Source organism: Caretta caretta, chromosome 11 (assembly GCF_965140235.1).
Source record: "Caretta caretta isolate rCarCar2 chromosome 11, rCarCar1.hap1, whole genome shotgun sequence".
NCBI lineage: Eukaryota > Metazoa > Chordata > Testudines > Cheloniidae > Caretta > Caretta caretta.
Genome location: NC_134216.1, coordinates 60,771,712 through 60,789,799, shown reverse-complemented (window position 1 = coordinate 60,789,799; position 18,088 = coordinate 60,771,712). Strand labels below are relative to the sequence as shown.

The 18,088-nt window shown below is 43.1% G+C and overlaps 1 protein-coding gene across 1 annotated transcript in view; it reads right to left on the bottom strand.

Moving 5' to 3' along the window:
- Positions 1–266: 266 nt before the first annotated feature.
- Positions 267–18,088, bottom strand: part of FAM117B (family with sequence similarity 117 member B) — a 91,006-nt gene continuing 73,184 nt past the window's right edge. Inside the window, exon 8 of the mRNA XM_048870357.2 lies at positions 267–5,237. Coding sequence (XP_048726314.2) covers positions 4,925–5,237 — 313 coding nt within the window. The 3' untranslated portion in view covers positions 267–4,924. The remainder of the gene's footprint in view (positions 5,238–18,088) is intronic.

The following is an 18,088-nucleotide window of genomic DNA, read 5'->3' as shown; positions in this document are numbered from 1 at the left end:
CCATTTTGATTACGATGGATGATCCCTTTCCTAACTTGAGTTTTATAAGAGAAAAACAACTTTGGTCCTGAGAGCTCTCAACTCCTGTTGAGTACAATAGGTGTCAAGGGCCTCTTGACTTCAGGACTGGATGAAGAGGCCCTGGTCCCCTAGCAACAATCATTTTGGGTGCCTATGGTCAGGCCCTTTATTTTTGGTCATTCATTGTTTATTGTGAAGGCAATAATTAAATGAAAACAAAGAATAAATGGAAACAACACACAAGCCCTGTTTTGGAGATATTTATTGAAAATGTGTGAATAAATTCTGGGTGGGTAGGACAAGTCTGAACGTTTGTTCAAGAAGAAATTTCTAGCAGACACAAGTCTCACATCAATCTATAAAAATAGAGGAAAAAGGCCCCAAACAAGACTAATATGTGCATTAAGAGACAGAGGTGGATCAAAATACCTGTGGGTACCCAAATATTACTGGTCTTTGCAACTACAAGTTACACATTTTATTTCCATGCAGTTTACCAGATCATATTTTTCCCCCCTAAAGTTTTTGTGAAAAAGATGACTGGTCTTCAGCAAGAGAGAAAATAAATCAGAAAGGGTAAAACCTTTTTGATACCACGGGCAGTGAACGGACGTGAGGAAGTCACACCACATTATTTCAGAGATGGTGGTGGAAGGGGAAAAAAAAAGAGCGTATTCTTGTAAGGGACTTTTGCATTACCATTTATTTGCTACTGATGACACCAATAGTAAAGCTAAATAAATCCTGAGATGGGGAAAGGCTAATGGATATCCCTAGTTGTTAATTTCCCACCTCGTTACCCAAATTTATTTTTTTTAATTACTCGTAACTCCTTGCTTGAAAAGCTTTCTTGGCAACTTTAACCCATTGGGAATAGGAATCAAAAGTGGTAAGTTGGGGCATAAGCACTGAGAAATGCTATACTTGCCGTAGGCCTAAAATTCGCCAGAATGATGTTTTTTCATGGGTTTGCTAACAGGTGCATAATGTTCACAATATTTTAACTTCCCCAGATACTACAAGGATGAGGGATATGTAAGTGCCTAGCCATACAGGCTCCTATATTCTCCAATAGGATCAACTTCTACAGTACTCTCCAATAATTTCAATGTTTTGAGATCGGTAAACCATAATTTAAAATAAACTAAAAGAGTAGCTTTGAGAGTAAATATTCTTGAACTGTTGGCTTTATGGAAATCTTAAAAAGTTAGCAAGTTTTGCTTCAATATTTTCCATTCTTTCTTCTTTACTGGGGTCACATGGATGAAAACAGGATTTTTCTTAAAAGTTAATACTCCTGGCATGTCATTCTTTTTTCTCTGACATCCCATTAAACTGTGATGTCACACATGGAATTATGGCATTAGGTGAGGAATAAGCAGCAGAAGCAAATGAAAGTTTAATGAGATCCTTTTATCCTGTGTCTTGAGTAAAGAAGGAAGAAAAAACATTCTAATAGTTGCAGCTGCCAACCTAGAGCTGTATTACTACTACAATGGCACAGGCCTTTTATACTCTACAGAGCTTACGAACTCCACAGACACTGGACTGTTTTTAATGCTGGCAGAAAATAAGGCCAACATTTTCAAGTGTTCCCTAAGTTTGGATGCCTCACGTTCAGGATGTCCAGTTTAGGATACTGAGGGCCTGATTTTCAGCAGCAGTAAGCAATGAACCACCCACTGCTTTGAACTGTAGTTGGGAGTACTCAACACCTCAGAAAACCAAGTCCTAGGTGTATCAAGTTGTGAACCCATGCAAATGGTTACTGGACAATTTTTGACTAAATCATTAAGAATTAGAGAATTCAAAAGGTAGCTAGCCTTGTACACTAGTTTTCACTGGAGATAGGTATGTCAGAACTAATTTGAAGTCTTTATGTCATACCATATTTGAGATATGTATGGAACACCAAACCCCCCCCCCCAATTTCAAGAATTTAAAACCCCATACGCTATTCTAAGATCCATGTCTTTAAAAAGACCTATAAAACTTTACCAAATACCTCTATTCTGGAACAAGAAAGAGCATGAAAAATTTAAGGCTAAAGAAATTTTTTGCAAAAGTTGATCTTCAAATAGAAGCCATCTTACCACCTTAATATGAGTCATTGCTGTGGCATGTTCAAAAAATTTTAACATTAAAAAAGTCTAATTCAGTTTTGGGGTTTTTCAATTTTTATAAAAAACTATTTACATTTGGTTCCCAGTGGAGTAGCCCACTATTTTATATAGTACATTGTCTCATAATGCACTTCTATGTGAACTAACTAAATGAGGGGGTAATGCTCAACTATTACAATGATGGGTACTACAGAAAAATCTAAGATAAGCGATCCCATTTCCTATTTTCAAATATTCACTATGTTGAACAAAGACATTGGAATGCATTTGGACGGAGGATGGTTAATAACCCCAAGACTAAAAGTTTTATTTTATGCTGACTTTAGCCCTTTGGTACTTAACTATCCAGTTAAGATCTTCTGACAAGCACCATGCTGTTTGGCATTAATGGCAGAAGCACTTTATCTGCTACTATGAAAGAAGTAGAAATTAGTTTGGATGCCATACAAAAAGGCCCCTTGCCTAAGTATTCCCATCTTCCACAAAGCCAAAAATACCAGATTTTGTCCAAACCCTAACGCTGTCTAAACAAGCTACCATGATTTTTAAATATTTTAGAAAGACCACCTCTCTTAGGTGTCCACAGAATTTACTAGTAATGTCCCATTATTCCTAAAATGGTAATCTTTTATAATGTAGCTTTGATGAACTAACCACTACTATCTTATCAAACTCTCCTCTCCCCCAATTTTATTGGTGTGGACCAAATATGTTCATTCATGACCAAGTCCTCTTACTCACATGAGTAATCCCACTGATTTCAATGGGAATGAGTAAAGTGAGTAGGATTTGGTCCTCAATTAGTTAATTAATTTAACAGATCTAATAAACCTATAAATAACCACAATGGACTAAGTGGTGAAATTTGGTTATTAAGGAACTTTAAAAAGTGTGCTCATTATACCATAAATACAGCACTTGTGTAGGCTGGTGCATTTTACAGTTATTCTTTTAGTAGACTTATTGCTATATGTTATTATGTGGGATTTATAGGAACGACCCAATGTGCATCGTAAGTACATAGAAGCTATTAGCTGCTAAGACACACAAGTATTCTTCCTGGCTCAGGTGTCTGCAACCAAATTCTTAGTGTGTTACACAAAGAACAAAACTATTACACTTGTGATATGGTTCTTAAAAAGATGTAATTACAAACAGGTGTGTGATTATGCAGCTGATCCATGGGAGTTGTTTGTATGTATGTAAGTCAATGAGAGCTGCACATATGCAGTGGGTGACTATTCAGACCCAGAGACTATACACTGTAACACCTACTTTGAAATGACTGAAGCCACCTCCCCAAAACAGGGCTCCTGTCAACTGATTTTTGTAACCTGAAGGTACTTTGGTATTAAAGCACTTGCAGATGTTTGTACTGTGATATTTATCTAAAGACAAGAAATGCATTTCAGTACTCTGGGAGAAACCTCACTGCAGTCCCCGAACAAGCTCTGTTTGAACATCCCTCCCCATTTTCATTTTTTATTTCAACTGTCAAAGAACCACAGAGGCATAAAGGAAACTGGTAACAGCTGCAAACCAGAACCAGGTATTAACACATCCTCTCTTTGACACACTCAACAATGTTGCTAGTCAAAAAGGTAGAACAGATCTGTTGCTGTTGACTGCTATGTAACAAATACCACGCCTAACAAACTACTACCCTCAACACACCCACAAAACAGCATTATGACAAGGACGAGGAACCATGCATAGCCATTTCAGTATCATGTGGCTAGGGTTTATAGTACAGTGATCAGCCACAACAGAGAAAATTTTGTGCCAAAAACTGATTCATGATTCAGACTGAATTACACAAGTAGCCAAGAGATCTCCCAAGAGCCAAGTGGCAGGTTTTGTTTTGGTGGGTTTTGTTTTTATTTGTTTTGGTGGAGGCAGGGAAGACACATTTTTTAACCCAAACAAAAAGTGATTACGCTACTGGGACAAGTGCTCTAAAATGCTATTTTCTGCCCATGTAATTAAACGTACACAGGAATTCTATCTAGGGAGTAGGAGTTCAAGAACAATGTGGTTTACCAAAGCACAAACCTCTGATATAAAAAACAAATGCACATAACATACTAATAATGTTTTCTCTTTCCTTTTGTTTTACATTTTGTATGCATTCATTTAATTACTTTTGTTGGGGGTATGGACTGTTGAACAAGGTCACATGATGGAGACTGCTAAAGTATTTCAACAATCCTTTGGTCCCAGCAGCTGGAAAACAGCCAAGAAAAACGTACCACTCAAAGAAGGGAAAACAGTGGCTAGGAAAGTGTCTTTTGAACATCTTGCTATGTATCAGAAAATGCAAACTTGTTATAAAATGTTCATTTTCATACAAAAGATGGGTCTTGCAGTGCCATATGGTTACCTCTCCCTCTGCAGGTTACAGTGGTTGCTGGCATCAGCTGGCTCTCAAAATTGTTGTTTTTGTTGAAAAAAAGTCTGAAGGACACAAAGCATCACAATGACTGATCCGTCCAATGGCAAAGAATTGGTAACAGTCTTTGTTTTATCAGAGCTTGGGAAAAAAAATGCAGGTGAGAAACTGAACGTGTGTCTTCACAAGCAGAGTACAGCACTGCTTCATCTGCTGCTTCCTCCCAGATTTCTCAGCATGCTACCAATATAGTCATGGAGATCAGGAGAATGTGACTATGACAAAGTCATGAGCTGTTAAAATGAACAAACAGGTGTGACTAGTCACAACTAGTTTCAACAAGGTCTTCCTAGCAGTCTCTCCAGAACAATGCCTGCACAATGGAGACTCATCACTCAGCTTCTTCGATATGTCCTGATTGCTGGAGTATACAGGTCTGTGGTATTACTGTACTTGTTCCACGAGAGATCCGGTCTTGTTCAGTTGCAGACAGGGAGGCCATGGCAATGGGCTGTAGCAAATTAGGTGTCATGCCAGAGGAGACAGTCAGGCTATGAGTAGTGCCCTTGAGCGTAAGATCCGGTGTGGGAAGAAGTGGCTTGAGAATACTGACAAGGCAGAAAGCAGAGCCACTTTTAGGAATGAAATTCACTTTGTTCTTGTCAGGACAGTAGAAGGCTGGAATTTCATGCAATGGCTTTGGCCTGCACATAAAACACAAAACACAGAAAAATCAGATTCACTCTCTGGCAGAATCTTGAAAAGGTGACCTGTACATACTGTGACAAAAACCCAACAGATTTAGAATAAATTTGCAGCATGCCCACACAGCAAGAGCATTCATCACATAACCGACAGCATTTGTGACTTGGAGAAGAACTGAAGATCAAACACTTAAGTCCCACCTTGCAGACCTACTGTCTCCTGCTTCCCAAGATACACTATGGTATAACTATGGAAGTCTGCTCTAGACTACATCAGGCTTTTTAAGTGTGGTTCTACTCTGAAAAGTAATTCTGTTCAGAAGACATTGTGGGTTTCCATATGTGTTGTTTCTCAGACTCTGAATCACCTTTGCCTTATTTAGAAATAGATTTATTTACTTATTTTAACTGCCAGCCCTGCAAACTTCTCCTAGGTACTGAAATGAAAATCAAGCTGTGTTCTGATTTTTGCATGACTGTTACTATAGATTCTACCAAAAAAAAGGAAGCTCAATTCAACCCAACTGAGCCTCTGCAACCCCAGGTCATCTGCAAATGTTACACATTTGTAATGGAAAGTAAAATACGGCCCCCAAACTAGTTAATTCTTGCTGATGTAGGAACCAAAACAGAGCACGATTCACTCCTCCTTAGGCTGTGTTGTCTAAAGCAGGAGTAAAAACATATTCTTTACACTAAAGTTAGCAGATAGGACTCCTGACAGACACGGAGAAGTGGTATTGAGTAAGAAAGTGCCTATTTTACATGGTGACTTTCCAAAGCAAAACCACATTTGGAACAAAAGTTTGTAACCGATACAAGGAACCAGAGGTATAACTGCAAAAAAACAATTTGGGAGGTTGTTGAAGAGTATGCAGAGGAATAGCATCTTTTACTATAAACATATCCATTTCCACTCCCACCACTACCCTTCCCAATGTTTTCCCAATTCTCATCCTTGTTTCCCTTCCAGAATACTATTTCTTTATTCCAGTGTGGATACAGTGAGGAGGAAGGGAAGTGATGAGATGGAGGTGGTAGCTGCATAACAGCATCACCTGCAAGGAGAAAAGACCAAACACTGCAGTGGTTGGTGCTTCTTTTACCTGATGCCTCATTTGTCAACACTTGTGTTCACCAGGACTTGGCTGGCAAAGGATGTGGCATGGCTGTGCTGAAAGGAGAAAAGCAGCAGCTGGGAGAGGTCTATAGCGTGAAGGGGAAAAGAATTTTCGTTTTTGTTTCCCCCTACAATGTATCAGCAGAGTTGTGTATGCACGTGCAGAGAAAAGCACTAAGAGAAAGGAAAATGTGTGTCTGCAGGTGGAGGGGAATTATGTCCCTTTTATCCCCGTCAGGTTGTGCCTATGCACATGATGCAAACTAAGTCTAAATTAGATTTTACAAAATACACACATTATGGTATATTTTTCTTATAGGATAGCTTCTCCATGGCTTCTAGTACAGAGCCATAAAGGAACATGTCCAGTGGGAGTAGTCCCTGAGGGAGCCATGTGGTTGGTGGAAAATAATACCACAGGGGGCCAGCCTTCCTCAGAGGAGCTCCATGATGTACAAAGCTGATAGCAGAATTCCCCACTGATCCCTGGACTCTGGGTTTGGGAATTCAAGCCCTCTGCCTCGTCTAAATTCTCCCCCTTCTGCAACTAAAGGTAGCGCTAGAAGGAAATTAAGATGAACTTTAATGTTTTCTAGACCCCCAGTCATCCTTCTATGGGTCTGACTGCAGGAGGGTACAATATGGTCCTATATTATGTGCAGAATACACCTCTTACTCTTGCTATTCAAGATATTCATTACATAACTAAATTTATTTGCAGGTCATCTTAAAAAGGGTAAAGGTCATCATTTGGAAGGTAGATTCTGGATTGATGATTTCTGATGTAGTGTCATGTCAGAGCTTCAATAACATACAATTTCAGAATTAGGAGAGTTTAAAGCTTTCAATCCTCCTTTCTGAATAACTCTATATAATTTGGAGACCATAGTCAGCCTACACTGCACTACAATATATTTTATATCATATATATTAAGTGTCCTCCTACATGGAGCAGAATCCTGGAAAAATAATAAGTCCGTCCACTGCAATTTGAACAGCTTTCAATGTAGGTGTCTGCACAGAATAACCAAAGTAAAATAAACTGGAAAAATAAGTAATGGAGAGATCCTAAAATGGGCACACCTACCTAAAACAATACAAGTAGTACAGAAAAAGAGACAGACATATTTGAGACTTTTTAAAAAATGTCCGATATGAGGCTACCTAAACAAGCAAGAGAAGGATAGCCAGGACCTTCCTTGGTGGGGTGCAGGGCCCTGGCCATAGGCACCGAGTTTCTGAGCTCCTCTGCGGCTCGCCCAGGCCCCACCCTTGCTCCGCTTCTTCCCCGCCCAGTTCTACCTCCTCCCCTGAGTGTGCTGCACCCTTGCTCCTCCTCCCCAGCGCCTCCAGACGAAACAGCTGATCCATGGTAGGCACTGGGGGAAGGGAGAGATTGGTATGGGGCAGTCCGAAGTGCAGGGCCTGGGACTGTGGCCCTGATTTGCTGTACCCTAGGGATGGCTCTGAGGAGAGCCCAACCTAAAGGCATACTCCACAGCACAATAATGGCTGAGGTGACATTTCTTTTTGAGTTGGAGCCCCTTGAAAAGCTACAAAGTTTTTGAACTAACTGATAACTGAATTCTTCTCAGAGATTAGGGACTGAGCATATTATCTCCTCAGAACTCTAAAGACCTTCCCTCCCCTTCAAGTTGAAAATAAAAAGCAACATTATTTCAATATTACTCTTACAATCTATTATGTGTGGTCCTACATCTTAAATAGTTTAAAAAGCCAGGACTTTTGGCAAAGTTGTAAGTTTATTACAGCATTTTCAATTAAAGCCTTATTTATAGGGGATTCACACTTTCCTAAAAGAAGCCTCCATATGGGACTCCTGGGGGAATTCTGCGCCACTGCACAATGCAAATTGTTGCAGAAATTAATGTTGGGCATGCAGAATTTCCTTTCCTCCACAGAAATGGGCTGCAGTGCTGCTAGCCACCACTAGGGGCTGCTGGGCCCATTGGAGCCCAGCTTGCACATAGAAGACAATGCTGCAGGGGAGGGAGCTAGAGGGTTCTCGAAGCTGCAGTTCCCAGCACGCCCTGCGGGAAGGAGATGGCAGTGAGCAGGAAACTCCACAGAAGCCTGGGACCGAGCATCAGGTTGTTTCTCCCTCTAGATACTTGGGCTCTCAGGGGTAGGAGGGCGGGTGTCTGGGCGGAGGGGGAGTTCTGCGGCTCAGCTCTGGGGCTAGGGGGTGGGTGTCGGGGCAAGGGGGGCCCATGGCTGCACTCGGGGGGGGGGGAGGGGAAGGAGGTGCAGGTATCTGGGCAAAGGGTATCCTGCAGCTGGGCTCTGAGTGATAGGGGGTTCAGGTGTATTGGCTGGGCGGCCCCCCCAGCTGGGCTCGGGGGGGAGAGGGGCAGAGAAACAGGAACTGGGTTGTCATAGGGGTTTCTTTAACTCTCTACTCCTGGGAGGAATTTTTGTGTGTGTCTGTATTGTTACAGACATACTTGATGACAGGTATTTTGAAATAAATTACCAAAATAATTGAAACTGGCATGATTATGTAGTGTTATTTTGACAAATAAAATTTGCAGAATTTTAAAATAGTGTGTGCAGAATTTTAATTTTTTTGGCACAGAATTCCCCCAGGAGTAATATGGAAATTACATACCGTATATACTCGATCATAAGCCAGTGTGTTTATAAGCCGACCTCCCCAAGACGGCTAAGTAAAAATGGCAAAAACTGTATGACCCTTTCATAAGCCGACCCTATATTTCAGGGGTTGGCAAACTTCGGCTTCCGGCCCGTCAGGGTAAGCTCCTGGTAGGTCGGGACATTTTGTTTACCTGGAGTGTTCGCACGCGCGGAGCCCCTCAGCTCCCAGTGGCCGCGGTTTGCCGTTCCCAGCCAATGGGAGCTGCGGGAAGTGGCGCCACTTCCTGCAGCTCCCATTGGCTGGGAACGGCAAACCGCGGTCATAGGGAACTGAAGAGCTCCGTGCCTGCAGACGCGCTCCAGGTAAACAAAACAACAATGTATTAGATATTCAATTCAATGATTTCATAGAGTTTAAAATCATCAGATTTTGGTGTAGACCCGTTTATAAGCCAACCCCCACTCTTTAATGCGTCATTTTTTTTTATCGGAAATATTCGGCTTATGAATGAGTATATACGGTATACAGGTGCCTGTCATAAGAGCAATTATTTTTTCTTAACAGACTATTATTTTCTTTGCAGAGAAATAGAAAACAATTGTTACTGATTCTACAAATTACAAATACAAAAGAAAATGGGGACAGGAAGTCACATGAATTGGAATTTTTATGGGAGCTAAACCAGTTTGTAAAATGTGCCTTAGGACCTTTAATGACTACACGTGGTGAGGGTTTTGTTTCATCTAAAAGTCAGCAACTCCAGTAGCCAAGTCCCCAGCAGTAAACAGATGCATTAGTTCTGTGCCAACTCAGAGCCAAAATCTGACACCCTTAGTAGGTACTTAGGGCTGTAGAGGACACAAAGAGCCTCGCTCACATGTGTGCATATCTTCTGTAAAGACCAGTCACAATTCCACTCCCTGTGCTCAAAGCAGCAGAGCGACTGCTCCCTCTCTGTCCTCCATGCAAGATAAGACACCCCATACAGATGGGGAGCAGTCACTGCCTTTGCTCTGGCCCATAAAGAGAAATCAGACACTCCAGGGAGAGCAAGTAGCACAAGCCTAATGGACTGTGTTGCCTGTAAGTCCCTCCTTCTCCCAGTGTATCCACCAGTGAGCTCAGGGAGGGATCATGTCTCCCCGAGACAATTCCTTTAGGTCTCTCCCTTGGGGCAATGGATAGCCACATTGTCTGTCCACTTCCGTCAGTGCCTATCAAGAAAAATTTGGTCCTTCAAGAGAAAAGTGCCACCCACTGACTCACCAAGGGACCAATTCAAAGCCTACTGAAGTCAATGGAAAAAGACACTCTGACTTCAAAGGGCTCTGAATAAGGCTTTTACTCCTTTTCCTGTAACACACATTTTTCTTGGACAGAAAAAGATGTATAATTAAACTTAGCACATGGAGTTTATGAGATCTTATGAGATCTAATGAGATCATAGCCAAGGAGGTATATATAAAATCAAACCAACTCACACTCACCTGATTTAGGCACTGATTTACACCTATTTAAAATATTCCCACCATTCTGTAACTAATTTGGGAATACTGCTGTACTCTACACATATATTGTTATCAGCTACTGTACACTTTTGTCTGTTATAAAAGTCCTGTAAGTCTCAAGGGTGTATTTTTTTGCAGAAGAGTAAATGTATCTCCATAAATTATCCTATGCTATACTTTCATTATTTTTTCATCAGAAATAAGAAAGTACATATAACCAGTTTTACTAACCCTCTAGTGCTATAAGTAGTCTTTTATACAATGTTATTATGGTGTAACATTTTCTGCTAGGAAGAATGATTGACGGCATGAAGGTTGTTTTTTGTTTAAAAACATATCTTTCTAGATTTTTCCAACTGTTTTACTTATTATTTCAATAATTATTTTAAACAGTAGTAAATATACTAAATAATGAGAGAGAGAGCTCACCCTCTCCAACTGTACAGTGTGTATGGTAACACCCATTGTTTCATGTTCTCTGTGTATACAAATCTCCCCACTGTATTTTCCACTGCATGCATCCGATGAAGTGAGCTGTAGCTCAAGAAAGCTTATGCTCAAATAAATTGGTTAGTCTCTAAGGTGCCACAAGTGCTCCTTTTCTTTTTGTCCCAATATACCTAATTTCAGTTTGGAAGAGGTGTCTCTCAAGCCATTATGAACAATACTGAATACTGGCGTCAAAGCACCTATTGCAATTTTTTCCACTCAGTCAAAACATATCCCTTCGATATTATCCATAGGAGATGGTTACTTACTATAGCCATGGTTCTTCGAGATGGGATGAAGATGTGCATTCCACTTGGGCTCCGGTTTGACTGAGCGCACAGACACCTCCAAAATTTATCTAGCAGTACCCATAGAGGGGCAGCGCTCACAACTCATGGCCGTAGCTCCTGCTCTGGCTACATGAGGTGGCACCCACCACGACCTTCCCTCAGTTCCTTTGCACCGAAGGCCCAGAAACAAGACTCTGATGCAGAGGGTATGTCATGAAATACTACTGTGGTTCTTTGAGATGTGACGGAGATACGTAACTGTTTCTTCTTTTTCGAACAGATGCAGATATTTATTCCACTCAGGTGACTGACAAGCATTACCTCTCATCCCCAGGAGGCAGCGCTCGGTGTTTAGGTAAACAAGGACTGCAGAACCACCCTACCAAAGTTTGCATCCACCGTGGAAGATGCAGTTATAGTGTAATGGTTTGTGAATGTATGTACTGATGACCACAGAGTAGCCCTGCAAATGTCCAATATGGAAATATCACTGAGGAACGCTATAGACATTGCTTGTGCCCTCGTAGAATGAGCTCACACCAGCTGAAGGGGCATAATCAAAGCTATCTCATATGCCGTTTTGAAGCAGGATGTTTCCATTTGGAGATCGTCTGTGAAGAGACCACTTGATCCTTCATGTTGCATATGACATGAATAAATGAAGCAAAGCATGAAATGGTTTAAGTCCTGTCCAGATAAAACGCTAGGTGTCACCTGACATCTAAGGTTATGGCGACTCTGCTTCTCCAGAGATGAATGTGACTTCGGGAAAAAAATACAGGTAAATATCCTGTCTGGTTCAAATGTAACTGAGAGCCCACTGTAGACAAAAGTTTGGGGTCTGGTCATGAAGTCACTTTGTGTTTGGAGAATTGTGTATAACGATGCTCTACAATCAGAGCCTGCGACTCTCTTGCACTCCTTGTGGATGTTATCACTACCAGGAAAGCAGTTTTCTGACACGAGCAAAAATGGGCAAGATGCTAGGGGCTTGAACAGAGGACTTGTCTGAAAATGGTCTATTAGCAGAAATGCTCTTAACGTCATGGAATCTAACAGGGCATCAGTGAACCTGATTTTTTGAATGGGAGACAAAGTTGATTTTCTGCTGTTTAGTATGAGTTCGAGATGGTTGGGCAAGCACAGTGTAGTGCTGACATGAGCAAGAACTTCCTCTCCAGATCTGCCCTCAGTAACCAGTCGTCCAGATATGGGAAGATGTGAATTCTCTTCTTGCTGAGATACACCGTAACAATGACCATGCATCTGGTAAACACCTGAGAAAGTGAGGCTGAATGGAAGCACTGTGTACTGAAAGCAGTGTTCCACCACAACAAACCAAAGGAACTTTCTGTTGCTCGGCAAAATTGCCACATGAAAGTAGGCATCCTGAAGATCCAGAGCAGGAAACCAGTCTTTCTGAGACAATGCGAGGAGGATAGTCGATAGAGTGACCATTTGGAACATGTACCTGACACATTTGTTGAAGCCAAGCTCCCAAGCACTGTGAAAGCAGGTCAGCCTGTCCCCAAACTGGGGAGATGAGGAGGGGGGAAGCAACCACTGGAACAATGCTTTGGACCAAGGAGTCAAAATGGAGGCTTGGAAAGTGCAGTGGGAGGGCGTATGGATTGACCAAATCCTGAGCCCACTTTCTCCTGTGGAATCTGTCCCTGTTTCTGGGGTAGTCCTCCTTTTTACCTCGGAAGATGGAAAGGCACAGCGGGCAATACTACTGCTGCTGCTGCTGAATGCAGTAGTGGCGCCTCTGCACTGCCGGCAAGTACACCAAGGACCACAGGGTAGCCCTGGAGTCCTTGAAGGAAGTGTGGCGTTTTGCCATTTTGTCAGAGAACAGCATTTGGCCATCAAAGGGCAAATCCTTAACGGCTTGCTGGACATTGGGGTAATATCTGAATTCTGCAGCTAAGAAGCCCTCCTCATGGTGACCACAGAGGACATTACCCTGGCCAAGGTGTCCATGATGTCTAGCGCAGACTTCAAAGGATTGCTTAGCCACCATGCAGTCCTCAGTGAAAAAAGCCCAAATTCTCCTCCTTGGGCAGCTGGTCTGCAAACTTTAACATAGCTGTCCAGTTAACAAAATTGTGCTTGCACAGCAAGGCTTGCTGGTTAGCCATCTGCATCTGTAAGAAAAAGGTGATGTAAATCTTACTACCCATGCGGTCCAATCATTTGGAAACCCTATCCTTGGGGGTGGACTTAAACCTTCCCTGCTGGGCTCTGCAGTTACAACGGTCACTGCAGTTACAATTAGAGAATTTGATGCCAGACTGGAGCAAAATCCCTCAAATCCCTGCACAGGAATGAAATAGTACTTTTCCATCCACTTAGCTGCAGGCGATGTGCACCAGAGAGCTTTAGCTGGTTCAAGCAGCCCATCGCTGACAGGGAGGGAGACTCTCAGGGCAGACAGCTGTAGGATGTCCACCAATTTGAGAGTCTTCTCTTGCAAGAACTCCACCTGGATACTGAGGGAAGCAGCTACGTGCTGCAAAAAGGTCTTGGTATGCCTTAAAATCCTCCAGTACTGAAGGGAAGGATGAGCCAGGCAGCACATCGTCGTCCGGAGAGGAAGACCAGGCCCTTAACTGAGGCAAAGCTGGATCCTATTCCAGGGCTAATGGGCCCAGATGGGACAACTCTGGAGGCTCTGCAGGGAGGACTACTGGTGCTTTTGCCTGCAGTGATTTGACAGTCACCATTGCAGAGCTGGGCAGTGATCTTGCCCTCCAGGAGATGAAGAGTGGGACCTCAAAGACCGAGGAGCACCCCATGGATTCCACAGAGGCCACAGACATGGATAAGGCATTGCTGGCCAGTAGGCACCTGGGCCAGGCACCTCCATCCCAACCATGAGATGTGCGCCAATCCTGGTACTTTGCTGTAATGGTCCAGCAAAGCCCCCTGATGCTGGTCATGTGGTGGAGAGCAGGAGGATGACAACCCTGATTCAGATGCAGAGGAGCCTCAGGATTCCAGTGATAAGGGCGGAGCAAGACCAGAGGGAGCGAGCAGTCAGACCGACCTCATCCATCGCCCAGAATGAGGCAGGAAGCGGTGTCAGTCCCGAACTGAAAAGCGGTACCGGCACACCTGAGGGTACTGACATGAAGGGTGGTGAAAGCTGCCATGGAAGCATTTGTGGTGCACCACCTGCAGTGGTACAGAGGAGGTTATCAGTACCTAGGTCCCCCTGTACCAATCCCGGACATTGGGGTTTGGTGCTGACAGACCCGAGGGTTCAGTGGCTCATTCGATTGATGGGGCTATAGTTCATGCAGCCCTGGCAGAAGTCGGGACCAAAAGGCAGAGGGGGACTGTAGCTACCTCATATGCCACTGATGTGGAAACAGTTGGTCCCAACCTCTCCCTCATTGGAGGCCGCTGCTCTGGAATGGGAAGCAGCAGCACTCTCGGAGCCCGAGGATGATCTCCGGCCCAAGGAGGGCCTGGATACTGACGCACGCCACATGGCCTGTTCTAGCAGGTGCTGCTTCAGACCGAAGTCCTGAGCCACTTGAGTCTGTTCCTTAAATGACCTACAAATCATGCAACAGCAACACTCTTTGATGTGGGCCTTGCTGAAACAGAGCAAGCACTATGTAAGGGGATCGCTCCCACACACAAATGACAGATGTTTAAAACCCAGTGAGGACATCACCGAGGGAAATAAACTACTATAACTAACACTAGGAATACTTCTAAGTATATATAACAAGAGAAAAACTAAATTAGTTGAAAGGTTGTTAGGTTGAGACCAGACAGAGCTCCGACTCCAGCCATGGGTAGTAAGAAGTAACCAAGGGAGGGCTAGGGCAGCACGGCCTCCTGTAGCCAGGGGAGGGGCCATGGCCACAAGGCATGAGCCCTGCCCCTCTATGGGTTCTGCTAGGCAAATTTCTCCAGCTCCGGACTGCTGGGCACACCCACATACTTAAGTGGAATACACAGCTGCATCTACTGGAAGAATATGAATTTCCCAGCGTGCATTCCATGGCTAGCAATAGGACATGAAGATACATTATGACTGCTAGCACTCGAAGGTTGACATCCAAACAATTCCTAAAACGCTCAGTGAAAATAAAAAGTAGCAGCTGCACAGCGTCTCTGCACATTTCCTTCTGAGACCTAAGAAGTTTGTAAATTACAGGAAAGTACCTAATGAAAAGACATTTTATAATTCGGTGTCAATTGATCAGGGCTAAGGAAACTACACTAAGAACAAAAAACAAAAGTGATCCAAATTCATTTCTGGTGTAACTCCACTGAAGTCAATGAAGTAATGTCAGGAAGGAATTTCATGCCCTTTATATAAAGTGACTGTCAAAGAGCACCCCAGCCCTGTAGCACCTCCAGTGACCAGCATGGCTCTGCAGCAGCCCTTCCTCCTTTTCCCCCTTCTGAATCTATAGGCTCCTGAAATAAACACCACACAGGCTATTTTTGTCCAATAATATGCCATTAAATTAGACCTTGGGAGAATGGGTAAATCACAAAATCTTAGTCCTCAGGGTTCTCTTCTCTCCTGAGACTGCTCTCCCTGGCCCTCAGCCTTCTTTGGCCCTCTGGCTTTCAGGCTCAAACCTTCCCCTGATCAAGGGTCTTGAAGGAGACACAACTCCTGCTCATGGCAACTCTTCTAAAGTCTCTGCCACAGCTTCCTTTGGCTGTCCTTTACTGAGTTTCTCTCCCTCTCTCTGCAGCTTCCTGCTGCTCTTGTAGGGGAATCATGTGATCCCTTCTCATGTGTTATAGAATCATAGAATATCAGGGTTGGAAGGGACCTCAGGAGGTCATCTAGTCTAACTGGCTCAAAGCAGGACCAATCCCCAATTTTTGCCCCTGATCCCTAAATGGCCCCCTCAAGGATGGAACTCACAACCCTGGGTTTAGCAGGCCAATGCTCAAACCACTGAGCTATCCCTCCCCCCATCCTATTTTATAATTAGGGTTGCCTGGCCCCAGGCCTCTAGCTCTTAAAGGGGCAAGCCAGCCTGTGACAGTGATATATTTAGAGTATATAAATTAGGGTTGTCAATTAATCGCAGTTAACTCACACGATTAACTCAAAACAAACTAACTTGATTAAAAAAATTAATTCACGATTAATAAAACCCATTCATGCTTCGACCACCATTCCAGAGGACATGCTTTCATGCTGATGACTCTTATTAAAAAAATAATGCATTAATTAAATTTGTGACTGAACTCCTTAGGGGAGAATTGTATGTCTCCTGGTCTGTGGTTTAACCCACATTCTGTCATATATTTCGGGTTATGGCAGTCTCTGATGATGACCTAGCATATGATGTTCGATTTAAGAACACTTTCATTGTAGATCTGACAAAACGCAAAGAAGGTACCAATATGAGATTTCTAAAGATAGCTAAAGCACTTCAACCCAAGATTTAAGAATCTGAAGTGCCTTCCAAAATCTGAGAGGGATGAGGTGTGGAACATGCCATCAGAAGTCTTAAAAGAGCAACACTCTGATTTGAAAACTACACAACCCGAACCAACAAAAAAGAAAGTCAACCTTCTGTTGATGGCATCTGACTTGGATGCATCAGTCCGCACTCTCCTGGATCGTTATCGAGTAGAACCGATCATCAGCATCTGGACTGGTGGTCGAAGCATGAAGGGGCATACAAATATTTAGTATATCTGGCACGTAAATATCTTGCAACTTTGGCTACAACAGTGCCATGCGAATGCCAGTTCTCACTTTCAGGTGACATCGTAAATAAGAAGCAGGCAGCAGTATCTCCCGTAAATGTAAACGAACTTGTTTGTCTGAGTGATTGACTGAACAAGAAGTAGGACTGAGTGGACTTGTAGGCTCTAAAGTTTTAAATTATTTTTATTTTTGAGTGTAGTTATGTAAAAAAATAAATTCTACATTTGTAAGTTGCACTTTCACAATTAAGAGATTGCACTACAGTACTTGTATGAGGTGATTTGAAAAATACTATTTCTTTAGTTTATCTTTTGATTTAGGTGGTGCCAGCAGCGCCAAGGAATGCTGGGTGAGGGTTTCTCACCAGTAGAAGGGCAAGGAAATCCCAATCTCAAGCCCACAGAAGGAGGCAGTGCTGAGACTGGAGCAGTACTGTACATCTTGGTATCTGTGTAAGAGGATCTAAGCACAGAGGCTTGTCTCAGTACCACTGATAGGTCCACTAGAGGATCAGGCTTTAGGTACTGAGAAGCCATATGAATCTGGAGCCACAAGTGTCTCTCCCTTTAGTGTGGGGTGCAAAGCATTGCAAACTTCACACCAGAATATTGAGTGGGTCTCCATCAGACACAAAAGGCACTGAATATGGAGATCAGTCTCTGGTATGAATAACTGACAAGAGGGGGCACCTCTTGAAGCCCTTAGAGGGCTAAGGGCCTCACATTGTCCCAATGAGAGCCGAAGACTCCCTTGATAAGTGCAGGCAATGTATGCAGAACCATCGCCTGCTCCTCTATACTAACCTACTATACAAGAGAATAAGCAACTAGAGTAAAGGAAGAACTAGCCTGCAGACACAAAGGCAAGTTCCATTTGCAGGGAAGGAAGTGAAGTGGATGGGGCAGGATAATCTCTCATGCACCACCCCCAATGCACACAGTTTTTCAAGGCAATTCCATAGCTTGATGCCAGGAGCACCATGTTCTACAAATAGGACTACGAAGAGGCCCTTGTAGAAGTAGTAATGTTAGTAGTAGTAGTAGAAGAATTAATAGTTAAGAGACTGTTTGAGGAGCAGTTTCTGTACCAGACACTAAACTAAATTAACTGATGTCAGATCAGCCCT